Source organism: Coturnix japonica, chromosome 28 (assembly GCF_001577835.2).
Source record: "Coturnix japonica isolate 7356 chromosome 28, Coturnix japonica 2.1, whole genome shotgun sequence".
In the NCBI taxonomy this organism is placed as follows: Eukaryota; Metazoa; Chordata; class Aves; order Galliformes; family Phasianidae; genus Coturnix; species Coturnix japonica.
In genome coordinates, this window is record NC_029543.1 from 556,496 (window position 1) to 569,940 (window position 13,445).

A 13,445-nucleotide genomic window follows, 5' to 3' on the forward strand; every position below is an offset into this window, starting at 1 on the left:
GACGCGCTGGCAGCACCTGGTCCCCATGCAGACCACACAGGGTTGGTGTTATTAAAGGATGCTCATCCTCTCCGCCAGCCAACCACACACCTCAAAATCGCTGCCGGCTCCGTGGCTGCCAGCTCCCCATCCCCGCGGCCGGACGAGCCCAGGCAGGGGCTGGCATGCAGTGCTCTGCACCGTGCCCTGCAGGAACCCAATGGGGACGCTCCACGCTCCCCTATACCCCCATATCCCAACCCTGGCTGCCATGCAAACCCATACAGCAGAGGGGGAGACGCTCCCTGTGCTCACCCCACTGTTGGGTTCCCCATGAACGCATTGAGGCCTCCGGTAGCCGCTCATTAACTGTTCACAGCAACGGCGCTCGGCAATAAGTTAACCTGGTAATGAGACCTGTTGCCGAGACAGATGCAAATGATTTGAAAGTGCTCATTAGAGTGTATTGAAGGAAGGCACTTAGTCCCTGAAATGCACCCAACCTTTCTCGGGGCCGTCCCTGCAACATATTAGAGCCCATTTTACAATAATTGCTCCAGAGGAGGAAATCTATTTGGATTCATCATCAAGTATTTATTAATGAGAGCTTATTCATAATTTTTGCTGCTCTCCGGAACGGTGCGGCCGAGCTTCCCGGCCGGCTCTGCAGCTCCCAGCACAGGTGAGCGGCCGGGAGGGAAACTGAGGCACAGCGGGTGCTGGGTGCTGCACAAAGCAATGCCCAAAACACCTCCAGAACCGAACTGGAGGAGAGTCAGAGGCTGCACACATTCTGAGATGGCCCAGACAGGGGGGGGTTCCCATGGGGTGCACCCCAAAATCAGCCCCAGAGGGGATGCAGGATGGGCGTGTGGTGCAAGCAGGGACATGGGGCAGTGGTGGACACGAGCAGTGCCACCCCGAGCCTGAGGACAAAGTGAACCCCTCAGTGCCACCCCAAGCAGGGGCTGGGACACGGAGCTCAGTGGGGACGGAACGCATCGTGCCACCGCAGCCGGAGGTGCCCGGGGGCAGAACACGCTGTGACAGCCGCTCTGTCCCCATCTCTCCCTGCTTTGGGGTGGGGACGACCCGGCCCCGTGCTTGCAAAATGCTCCCAGCCCACGCTGGGGCCACGGGAGGACGTGGGGCCACCTCCCAGCAGTGCCCTGTGCCCGTGCAGAGCCCACTGACCCCATCCCTACAGCTGGTGAGACCCTGAAGGCACAGAGCAAAGGTGGGAGTGTGTCCATTGTGGGGCCAAGATGCAGCCCCCCATCCCAAGGGCAGGACGGGTCAGGCTGGATGGACACACGGACAATGAAAGGCTCAATAAATCAACCCGAAACTCAGCAGCATCACGCAGACACCAGCGCAGAACCAAACAGGGACATTGAGGATGGGATACCACCATCCCCAAAGCCCTGAACTCCAACCTGGTGCACGCTAACCCCAACACGTGCTAACCCCGTGACACCCCAGCACCCCATTCCCTAACCCCAAACGCCCCATCGCCTCCTTTGAAGCCTGCACCCCCCAGGGCTGCAGCAGCCCCCAGGGATGCCGGTGCTCGCGCCTACGTGCCGGGGCGGGCGGCGATGCCGGTGCAGGTGCTGCGGGGCCGGGAGCTTCCCTGGGTCACGGGAGGCCGCGGCAGCAGCAAACCTGCCAGTTGCTTTGGAAAACAGCAGGAAGAAAAGCAGCTCTCTTTGCAGCCCCGGGCTCAGGTGCCAGCGCTGCATGGATGTGCGCCAAGCGGAGCAGCCCCAGGTGTCCCCGTACCCCCAGGTGCCCCCAGCTGCCACCCCCGAGGGGGGGGGAGCCAACAGCTCAGCACATCCCTGCCCCTAAGGATGGGGATGGGGAAACTGAGGCACAGCACAAGGGACTCGGGGTGGGGACACACCAAGGAAACGCGGCCCCACTCCCACACCCCACAGAGCGTCCCGTGGCCGCCAGCTCCGCAGCCACGTGGCTTCCCAGCCAACCCCCCCCCCCCTTCCCCGGAGCTGAGACGAAGGGAAATGTTTTCTGGAACTGGAAAAATAAAAAGAAGAAAAAAAAAGAGGATTGCCAACGAGCCGACAAAGCTGCCAGCTCCTCCACCCGGCCCTGCGTCAGCTGGGGCAGCACCAGACCCCCCGCGGGCCCCCCAGGATGTGACACAGGGATGGTGGCTGCGTGCAGCCAGGCCTGCAGTGCTGAGGGAAACTGAGGCAGGAGGGACTGAGGGCTGGCACTGGTTGTGCTGGCAGCAGTGCCCCCCCAGCATCCCCTGTGCCCCCCCGGGCAGTGTGGGGCTCTCAGCCCGGCTTTAGCCCCTGACGCAGGAGGTTTTATTTCCCTCCCGCTGTATTTTTAGCCCTGCTTGCTCCCTCCTGGCCTTTCCGAGGGGGATTAATTCCCTCCTCTCCCACACCGATAAAGGTATGGAGGTGCCAAGGGGGACCCCAATCCCCCCCTATGGGTGTCCATATCGTGAGGGCTTTACACTCTCCAACACACAAAGCACCACACATGCAAAGGGGGCATCTCCCCCAGCCCCCTCAGCCCCAGCTCAACCCCTGCCCCTCCCTGGGGTGCCCACAGTGTGCCCCCCCCCAGCAGACCCAGCCTCGTGCTGGCAGCATATCACTGCTTAAAAATAACCCCGGCCTTTCGCGGCGCGGCCGGCGACCTCGCGGGAGGATTGGCCGCGGTGAAGAGTTCACGGCCCCCCCTCGACCCACCCCCCCCTCCCAGTGCCTGCGTCCCATCTGGCCACGCTCAGCTCCAGCTCTGTGTGTCACGCCAGGGGTTGGGGACGCAGTATTGCTCAGGGATGGGGCTGGGAGGGGCACACAGATGTGTAGAGATGGGGAAACTGAGGCAGCACACTCTGTAAGTCGTCCCCAAAGGGGCAGAATGCAGCAGCGTGTCCTCATGTCCCAGCACTCTGCTGTCACCACTAAGTGACACTGCCACACCGCAGTGCCAGCCTGCCCCGTGACGGAGCATCCACGGGCCACCAGCACTGGGCTACTTGCCCAGCCTGGCCCCCGGCCATCCCCTGCAGGAGTCCAAGGTCCCCGAGTGGGGCCAACGTCCCCGTCACCCGCTGCGCTGCTCAAGGGAAGGAAACCCACGTGGGCTGGGTGTCCCCAGGCATCACAGCCCTGCAATGGGGTGAGGCAGCGCTGCCCCAGCACGGGGCTTTGGGAACCACAGGGTGATGTCTGCACAGCACTGCACCCCCATCCCCAGCCTTCCTTCCCACTCCACCACCGCAGGGTGAGGAACTCGCGAGCGCGTCCCGCTTTCCTCCGGCGGCACCTCAGGATGCGATGCAGTCATCGCTAATGCATCTGGACTCATTTATGGGGATGAGAAAATGTTTCCAGGTTTCCCACAAAGTCCCATTAAGATCCCAGTATGGCTCTCTATTTTTAGTGCCCCGCATCGACAACGCCTTGCTGAGCCACCCCGGCACCGCGGGGCACCCTCAGTGCCAGCACCCACTGCAGGGAGTGGGGCTGTGTATGGGGCCATGTATGGGGTCATGGGGCTGCAGCCCCATCTCTGTACTCCCAAAGCAGCTGGGTGCAGAGCATGGCCCCATCCTGCAAACCAACCTGGGTGCTGCCATTCCTGGTGCACGGGGTTTTGCACTGCACCCAGGGGTGCACCCCTGCATCCCCTCATGCGCCTATTGCTCAGGAGCATCTGCACAGCTAAACCTAGAGGGAAACAGATGGAGAAGGGTGCTCTGCACTGGGGCTGGGGATGCAGCCTCCATGCACACCCATGGCTGCAGGACCCCAGAAGCACCGTGTTCCATTTTGGGGAGCTGCTGGCAGAACCAAAGCGACACAGCAGCGCTGCACACATCCAGGGCTGAGGGCTATCTATCTATAGCCATGACCTCAGCGGGAGCCCTGCTCCTTCCCTTATGGGTCCGGCACAGCCCAGACCTGGTAAAGAGATTACGCCGCCGCAGCGCTGAGCTTTTATCCCTCTCCACACTCACTGCAGCGCCGGGTTTCGCTTTCAAAGGCCGCACACACACAGGGGACCCTTCCCAGCAGCAGAGCTCCATAGGGCTGCAAGGCGCTGGGTGACCCCGGGACACCCCGCAGCCAAAACGTGCTGCTCGGGGGTAGCAGAGCAGAGGGGAATTTCCCCATCCTTTTTTCCCCCTTTCTTTTCTTCCACCCGACGACGACTCGCTCCTCGCCTCGTGCAATTAAGAGAAATTTGTTTAACAAACTCTCCGGGAAGGCGGCGCTGCCAGCAGCTCTGCTCACACAGGCCCTGCTCTCAATGCCCCAGAGACTTTGATCCAAAAACACCAGGAGAAGAAGAGCAGCAATGGACGCCCCTTTGGCCGCATGGCTTTGGGGTGAGCACGGCCGGGCACTGCGGGCACACAGCAGTGCCACAGGGCTGGCCATGGCGGTGCACGTGCACACCCACACGCACCCACACACTTCCAGCTTCCGCGCTGCCTCCCGGCTTCTCCTCCTCCTGCGATGCCATTTCCATCCAAAAGCCTTTACTCTGCACTTTTTCCCCTCATTGGTATTCACGCCGTGTGCCCGCCCGTCCTGGCGCACAGGTTACCGAAGGAGATTTCCTGGCTCTCCATACGCTGCTCACCATCTCACTGTCCCCAAAGCACGGGGGGCTGCGGGGACACCCCGCTAACACAGGGACAGGGCCTGGGGGCTTTGGGGTACCCCAAACAGGAGCCCCCGGCACAGGGAGCGGCGCCTCTCGGTTCGGGGAAGAAAGGAAACGGCTGGGTGGAAAATCAACATTTCTCTCCCTCTTTCTTTCTTTCTCTCTCTCTCTGTTTTTTTTTTTCCTTTGAAAGTAAAAATATTTCTTGGGTTTTGGTGATCAGAAACATGTTGGGGGTTTTTTTTGGACGGCGGCCGCTCGAATAGCGTTTTCTCGGCGCAATGGGGCCCTTTGCAAGGAGAGCAGAAAACGTCTTAAAAAAGACACACAATACGAGCCCCCTTTATCCACAAAACAATAAGAAACCCCCAGAAAGCAGAGGGGTTGTGGGGGCGGCTGGGTGTGGATCTTCGGCCAGGAAGGGAAGGGGCAGCTTGGAGCTGGGGATTGTGCCCAACATGCCGATTATGGGTGGCTGCTGGCAGGTGACGGGAGGATTAATGCGCTTTGAAAGCAGCGGCGAGTTAACTGAGAAATCAATCCTTGGCACGGCCCGCCCTGAGCTCCCCGCACCTGGGCAGCGGGATCCTTTCCCAGCTCCTCGCCAGGACTTGGGAAGCACAGGGGCTTGGCGGCGGTGCAGGGCGCTGGGTGCCGGCCAAGCTGGCACGGCGCGGCGCGGCCGCGGGGGATGCCTGCCTGGGGCCGACGTGACGGATGGCGAGGCGGCCGTGTGCCCGCTGCAAGCTGGGACCCGGCAGCGGGATGCCCGCGGGGAGCCCCGTGCATCCATCCTCCATCCTGTCCCCCCCACAAGGGCTCAGTCTTTTCCTGGTGCTAATTCAGAGCATGCAAACCAAATGCCAGTACGGCACCTCCACCCCACTGCAATGCTTTGTGTACTCAGTGTCGGGTTCCCCTCTGGGATGTCACCCAGCTTTGGTGATGCCATGCGGTGCTGGCTCTACCCAGCAAAACCAAGGCACCAGCACCTCCGTGAACACACAGCTCTGATGCACCCACTGCACCCTGCAGGAGAAACCCCCAACCCGTGGCTCCCCAGTATCCAAACTGCACCAACACGCTGCTCACAGACCCAGGTTCATGCCCACAGCCCTCAGCCTGGCTGCAGGGATGGGGCACACACACCCCTCTGACTCCCGAGCACTCAGATTTACGGCCGTATCCAACAACAACATATCTACTCTTCCCACGCAGGAAGAGCCACAGCACCGACACCACCACCTTCCCCACAGCTCGGCACCAAGCACTGCAGGACGGCACTGGGCACACCACCCTCAGTGCCACCCTGGGACGTGTCACCACCACCATCCGGGCAGGGGACACTGTGCTCCACTTTGTGCCCATGCGCACAACACCATGAAGCCACACAGCGATACTAAATGCTACGTGGCACACAGGGGTGGGTGTACATTTAATTCATAGCACTGGGCACACAGGGGTGCTCCTTTATCACTGCAGAATCACACTGGGGCTGCACCAGAAGGAACAAGGCCACGGTGCAGGGAGAAAAGCCCCGGGGTGGAGGATGAGGGCATCCCTTCTGTGCAGCCCAGCACGGGGAGGGAAAAGGCAAAGCACGGAGCGATTCCCTGCTCACATCCAGCTTTGTTCATCACAGCTCTGCACACTTTGGGCTCCTGGAGGGGGAGAAGGGAGGGAGAATTATGGCCGGGCAGCGCGGCAGCAAATTTATGGTGCACAGCCCAAGTTCAAGGTGATGCCGCAGAGCTGAGGGCCTCATCCTGCCCTGACGAGCGCTCCTGTCCATAAATCGCAGGCGAAAAAAGGATCTATTTTTATCTATTTAAAATTAGAGCGGGCAGAAGCAGCGAGGTTCCGGGCACGGCGGGCACAGCGCGGGGAAAGCCAGGCGCTCCCAAAGGTTGCACTTAAAGAACAGCCCCATTGTTTTTCCCAAACAATGCTCAGCAGATGGGAGAATTGAAAGTGTGTTGCAACCTTCCCTCTCTCTCTCCCCCCCTGCCCCCCCCGCCATTCCCGGCGAGCAGCTCCGATGCTTTGGCAGCTGATCTGAGCTCCCGGCTGGAAACCAGTAAACCAGTTTGCCACAGCTACTGGTGGAGGGGCAAGGCACCAGCTGCACCACGCTCCCATCCCCAAAACCCCATGAGCAGAGTCACCATTCACCCCAAGGAGGTCTCCAATGGGACCTTCAGGTGCTCAGGCAGCCACATGCTCACGCAGGCGGTGGTGGCACCGCTCACGATCCCACTGTGCCGTGGGGACGGCCCCACAAAGCCACGAGGAAAGGCCACGTGGCCGTGGCACTTATCTTGGCACCACACTGTGCAGCCGTGTGTCCCCAGTGCTGAGGGTGGCACCTGGTGTGGGGACCACCAGTGTCCCCACAGCACCGACATCCCCAGATCTGAGCCCAGCATACGGCCCCAGTCCCGAAATCACAGCCCTGCAAGGCCACACGTGTGCTAAACGTGGCACTGGGGTACGGCTGAGGGTGGGGGGTGGCTCCCCGTGTTGCTCCCCATTGCTCCCCATCAGCTCCTGCCCACACTGCAGAGAGCTGGGGGTCAGGATCCCAGTGGGGGACACAATTAGGCTCTGGGATCACACAGAGAGATGGGAAAATGTCGCAGCCATATGTCCAAATCTCCTGAAAATCTGGGAAAACCCCCCCCCCGGTGCCCACCCCATGTGGGGATGATGGGGATGGTGATGGGTGCACAACACTGGGGCTGCTTTGGGGTGCCAACAGCCAGACCCCCCCCCTCACACACAGCCCTTGGCTGTGATGCTGGTGCTGCTTCCCTGCTAATCTGGGCAGCTCTGTCTTGATTTCCTGCCCAGTCCCTGAGAGGGGACAGAGGTGAGCAGGGGGAAGGGGAGGAAGTCCCTAAGCAGGGACAGACAGCTGAGCGGGGCACAATGTCACCCTCCTGCCGCAGCCCCGGCCAGCAGCGCGTCACGGCCGCCGCCTGTGCCAGGGTTATTTTGGTGCCATGGGGCTGGGGATGGGACGGAGCTGACCCTGCAGGGCTGAGAGCGGCCACCGTGGGCTGGAGGGATGCGGGGACACGGGAGGATGGCGGCAGCGTCTGGAGGAGATGCACGAAGCCAAGGGCAGGGCGGGTCCCGCGCACGTTCCAATGTATCCACATCACCATCCGCAGCTCCCCAAGCTCCCGCCACGCGAGTGGGATGGGATTGGCGTGGCCGTGCTGCAGAGAAGGGTCCGGCGGGCACCGAGCCCATCTGGGCCAGGTTGGGGCAGAGGGTCCGATAGCAAAAAGGGGAGCTGCAGCCCACATGGGTGGGAAATCTGCCCCCTCCCATGAGATGGGAATGGCACAGTTTGGGGAGCAGACGGTCCCGACCATGTGCTGCCCACATTGCTGAGCGCTGCCACAACGCAAAGCACGGGCAGAACCAGGAGTGGGGATGGCACAGAGCAGTGGGGAAGGAAGAAAGAGAAAGGAAAGGAAACGGGGTGAGAAATGGAAAGAGAGAAGAGAGTAAAGGGAAAAGAAGAGAGAAAAGTGATGGTATTCGAAAAGAAAAAGAGAGGAGAGAGAAAAGGGAAAAGGGAAAATACTGAAAAAGGAGATAAGTGGGGGGAAAAAAGAGGAAAAAATGAGAGGAAAGAATAAAAGGAGGGAAGAGAAAATGTGGAAAAAAGAAGGAAAAGAAAGAGAGGAAAGGAAATAAAGGGGGAGGAAAAAAGATATAGAAAAGAGAGAAGATAACAGAAAAGGGAGGGAAAAAGAGGAAAGAAAGGAAAGATGAAAGAAAATAAAGGGAAATAAAGGAAAAGGAAAATGAAGGGAAAGAAAAGAAATAAAATTAAACAAAAAGAAAGGAGGGAACTAGGAGAGGGGAAAGAAAAGCAAGAAAAAAATGGAAAAGAGAGAAAAGAAAATAAAGGAAAAAAAAAGGAAAAGAGTAAGAGGGAAAGAGAAATGAAGAGAACACAGAACAGGAAAAAGAACAGAAAGGAAAGGAAAAAAAAATAATAAAATAAAAATATATATATTAAAAAAAAAAAAAAAGCCAAAAGAAAAGAAAACAATAAGAATACGAAGAGAGGGAAGAAAAAAGGGCTGGAGGCGTGAGCTGCGCCAAGAGGAGCCCGGAGCACCGTCAGCGGGGTCACCCGCACAGCCCCAGCCCTGCCCACCCGTGCCATACCCACGTCCATATTAATTACGCCATGTCCATGTCCATATTAAACCATACTCATGTCCATATTATGCCATTCCCGTGTCCATACTGTGCCCACGTCACGCCAGGCCCCAGCCCTGCAGCCCCGCAGCCTCTCCCCGCCGTGGCACGTGTGCTGCAGCGATGCACGGCCTGCGGCAGGACCTGGACAGGCTCCTTCCCACCCCCCACATCTATAGGGATGGGGGTCACCCCTTGTGAACTGCACTGTGTCTGTGGGACCCCCCCCCGCCCCCCATAAGGCCCAGGCCCTGCACTGAGGCCTGCTCCCGTTAGACCCCATGGCGCCCAGGTGGGCCTGCTAGGCCCGATGTGGGGGGGTAACCCCAAAGCGTGGGCGGGAGGTTGTGCCAATGGTGCCCCCTATAAAAACACCCCCTAAAAAGCACCAAGATGACAAAGAACCCCAAAAGGACCCCCAAAAAAACACAAAGCCCCCCCCCCAAAAAAAGAACCCGAAGGCCTCAACGAACCCCGAAGGCCTGGCGGGGTGGGAGCGTGGCACAAGGCCGGAGCCCGCGGGCGGCCGCCAGCAGGGAAGAGGTTACGGCAGCTCCGCAATTAAATAAATAGCATTAAATAAATAAGGACGGAGCAAAGGCAGAATGGCGGCTGCTCCCCCCCACCACCTCTAATATTAGGGTTGAGGGGGGGGCAGAGGGGGGGTTCATTTTGGGGAGCCCCCCGCTCGCCAGGCCCCGCCATGGCCGCCCCTCCAGCAGGCCACGTCGGTCGCACCCGAGCTGCCACCAGCGTCCCCATGAACGGTCACGGTCACCACCGGACACACAGCGTGTCCCTAAACCAGGGGGGGGGTTACAGCAGGGACCCCCTGATTCCACCCCACGCAGCTCAACAGCGGCTGCACGGTGCAGCCATCCCGAAACTCAGAGCACTCGGAACCAAACGCTGTGACACCCCAGGTCGCTCTGTGCCCCCCCCATTTCCTTCTGCACCCCACACATCCCTGTGCCCCCTCCTCATTTCCCTGTGCCCCCCATAGCTCTCGGTACCCCCCCATTCCTCCCTATGCCGCCCCTTCCTTCTGCCCTGCGAACATGTGCGGCCACGCTGCACACAGTGCAGGGGGGGGGGGAAGGAAAAGAACTTTCCCAGTGCAGCAAAGCCGCAGCCCCCCACCCTTCTGCACCCCCCCATCGCGTCCCCAATAAAACCCCAAACCCCGACGGCGTCCCCAACATCTCCACGCACAACACAACCAAACCACAGCACAACCACGACACCCCCGGAGCACCGAGAGGCAGCAAAACCCCCCAAAACACCCTTTAAAAACCCCCAAAACAAGCAATGTTTGCACGGGGGGGGGGTCAGAAAGCGACAGCAAAACGCGGTTCTCCCTGCACGGCTCGGCACAACCCGCCCTACGGCTGTTATTATTTTTATCTTGCGGGGGGGGGGGGAAGGTGGGGGGGGTGAGAAATGATTATTTTCAATATTATCCTATATATCTTTTTGCATCGCAAGGGGAGAAGTGCCTTCGGATTTAGGGGTGGGGGGGGTAAGGAATAAGGGAGGGTTGGTGGGGTGGTCTTGGGGGGGGGGGGGTTACCCGTTGGTCCAGGCAGAGAGGCAGCAACGAAACTACATCCCGAGCGGCAGGCTGGGAAAGTGCTAATTGCGACGAAGCTGAAGACTCGAGGCGTAAAAGTTTACTGAGTCCATTTTCCAGGAGGCTGGATGCAGAGTCCCGCGCGTTCTTCTCTTCCCCGGCGAAGCTTCTGGCGGGGGCCGGCGGGGGGGGGCAAGGGAGCAAAGGGGGGGGGGGGCGGGCCCCTAAGCAAAGGGCCAGGGGGGTGAGGGGGAAATCCTAGAAGGGTCCCGGCTCGCAATAATAATAGTGATAATAATTAACTAAGAGGAATGCGAAAAGGAAATTCGGAGATGGAAGAGGAATAGATTGGAAAAGTGGTGGTGGTGCGGAAGGGGGGAAAAAAAGAATGGAAAAGGGAAAATGGAAAGGAGAGTGAAAAAAAAAAAACGTGGGGAAAACGGGGGAAAAAGGCGAAGAAAAAACTGGGAAAGCTGGAGAGGGAAAATGGGAAGGGTGAAAAATAAAACGGGGGAGGTTTGGAAAGGGGCGGGGGGGGGAAAGCGGGTGTGTCAAATAAGAGTGGGGAGCGGAGGCAGCCGGAGGCGAGTTGCGAATGGGAGGGAAGGAAATCAAAAGTGGAAAAAACGGAGCTTTTTTTTTTTTTTTTCCCCTTTTTTTCTGTTTTTTTTTTTTTTCTTTCGGGCAGTTTGCAGTCGGGGCTGCGCTGTCCGGACGGGGCCTTTTTTGGTGTTGGTTTGTTTGTTGTTTGTTAAAGAGGCAAAAGGCTCATTTTAAACCGAGGGGGGGGGGGAAGGGAGAAGGGGGGGGACGAGAGCAGCGCTAAAGGGGCTGCGGGGGAACTTAGAGGGGAAGCGGCTCCATCCGAGCTGAGAGAAGGGAGGGAAGAAAAGGCTGAAAAAACGGCCAAAATAATAATAAAAATAATAAAAAATAAAAAAAAAAACGCGGAGGGGGGTTGGGGGCGGGGGGGGGGAAGGCAAAGGAGCGAGGAATGAAATGACGTGATGAAAGGGGAAAAAAAAAAGAAAGCCCATCCCAAAATACGACATCCCATTTTAAAGATGTAGGAACCCCCTCTCGGGTATGCGACGGGGAGGGACGGACGAAGGGAGGTGGGGGGGGGGGATGAGAGGGGGGGGTTACGGCGTCCCCCCGTGCACCCGCTGGGCGCGGATATGGGTCACTTTCCCTTTATTTCTGACGGTCTGATTTCTAACCCCCCCCCATCGGAAAATACCAACACGGCGCCGTAAGAACTAATGGGCAAATCGTGTTCAAACTGCAGATTCATGGCCCTAAGGGGGAGTCGGGTGGGGGGGGGACACCCGCATTACCCCCCCCCATTCATTTGGTGCTTTATTATCCTCCCCCCCCCCCCCAATACACACACACACAAAAAGCGGCGAACTCCAAAACCACGAACTTCTCGCTCCAACCCCAATTCCGCACGGCGTTAATGAACCCTAATTAGCGAGTTGCGCTACAACAACAACAACAACAGCGACCCGAAGGGAATCCCCCGCCCCGCGCAGCCCCACGCGGGGGGTGTGTGATGTGCTGGGGGTCCCGCTGCCCCCCGGACACGCGTGGGGCCGACGGCAGCTCCGCGCCCCGCCGCAACTTTCGCTTTCTGCGGCTCCTCCTCCCCCGTTCGGCTGTTTTTCTCCGCGTTCTTTTTGCTCCTTCCCGTTCTTTCTCCGCTCTCTCCATCCCCGTTCCCGTTCCGTTCCCCCCCGTGGCAGCGCAACTTTTCCCCCCGTTTCTCCTCCGCCTTTTTCCTTTCCTCTTCTCCTTCACTTTCCCCCCCGTTCCCTCCGTTTCTCCCCTCATTTCCTCCTCCGTTTCTCCTCTCGTTTATTTCCTCCTTCATTTCTCCCCTCATTCCCTTTTTTCCCCTTTCATTTCCCTTATTCCCCCCCGTTATTTCCCCCTTTTCTCCCCCACTTCCCCCCCCGTTTCCATCCCACCCCTCCCCCTCCAACACGTTGCCATTCACTCCACAACGCGGCCGCGTCCACGCGTGTTTTTTTTACCCCGGGAGGGGCGGTGATGGAAGGGGGGGGGGGTGCGCGCTCCCAATCCCCCCCATTCCCCCCCCGGACCCTCCAAGTTCAAAGCGCCGCCGCCCTCCCCGCCCCCTCCCCGCGGCCATTTTCACCCTCCGCAGCCTCCCCCCCCCCCGCACACCGCGTTCCCCCCCCGCAACACGGTGCGGGCAGAGCGGCCCCTCCCATCCATCCCCTCCATCCCCCCCCCCAATAAACCGACACCCCGCAACTTTTGCGCGTGGGGACCCGCGGACGGACACGGACACGCGCTGCGGGGGTGGGGGAGAAGGAAATGGGGGGGGGGAGTAAAGAGAAAATGAAAGTGCCCCGGGACCGGGACCTACCATGGCCACTGCAATGAACGGGTCCCAGCGCTGCCGGGCGGGGGGGGGGCGCTGTTGGTTGTTGCTTTGGGTGTTTTTTGTTTGGGGGTTTCGTTTTCTTTAGGGGGGGGTTGGGGGGGGGGGGTTGTTTGGGGGCGAAAAGTGCGTTGGGCACCGGGAAAAAATGTAGGGAAAAAAAATAATATCTAATGAAAAAAAAATCACGTTGGTCGTCAAAGCCTGCCTCGATTAAGGGGGGGGGGGGGGGGGGCGGGGGGGGCGGGCGGCCTCATGAGCGGGTCAGCGGGGGGAGGAAAGGGGTTGAGGGGGGTGTGTTTAATAAATGGGGGATATGGGAAGGAATGGGGGCAATGAGGGGGGAACGGGGTGATAAACGGGGGGGGATGGGAGGGTGGAAACGGGGCGGGGGGGAGGAAATGATACGGGAAAATGGGGGGATAACGGTGGGGTGAAGTGAGGTAAATACTGGGGGGGGGGAAGGGAAGGGAAACTGCTGAGGAACCGGGGGGGATGGAAATGAAACGGGGGGGGGAAATCCCGTAGGATAAGGGAAGAAAATTGGGGGGGTGATTAAAGGGAAACGGGTGGTGAATAACGGGAGGGGAAAAATAATTAACGGGA

The 13,445-nt window shown here is 59.2% G+C and overlaps 1 protein-coding gene across 1 annotated transcript in view; it reads right to left on the reverse strand.

Annotated features, from left to right (window-relative positions):
- Window positions 1-12,934, reverse strand: part of NFIC (nuclear factor I C) — a 31,860-nt gene extending 18,926 nt beyond the window's left edge. The window contains exon 1 of the mRNA XM_015886731.2: window positions 12,825-12,934. Coding sequence (XP_015742217.1) covers window positions 12,825-12,827 — 3 coding nt within the window. The 5' untranslated portion in view covers window positions 12,828-12,934. The remainder of the gene's footprint in view (window positions 1-12,824) is intronic.
- Between the last annotated feature and the right edge of the window lie 511 nt (window positions 12,935-13,445).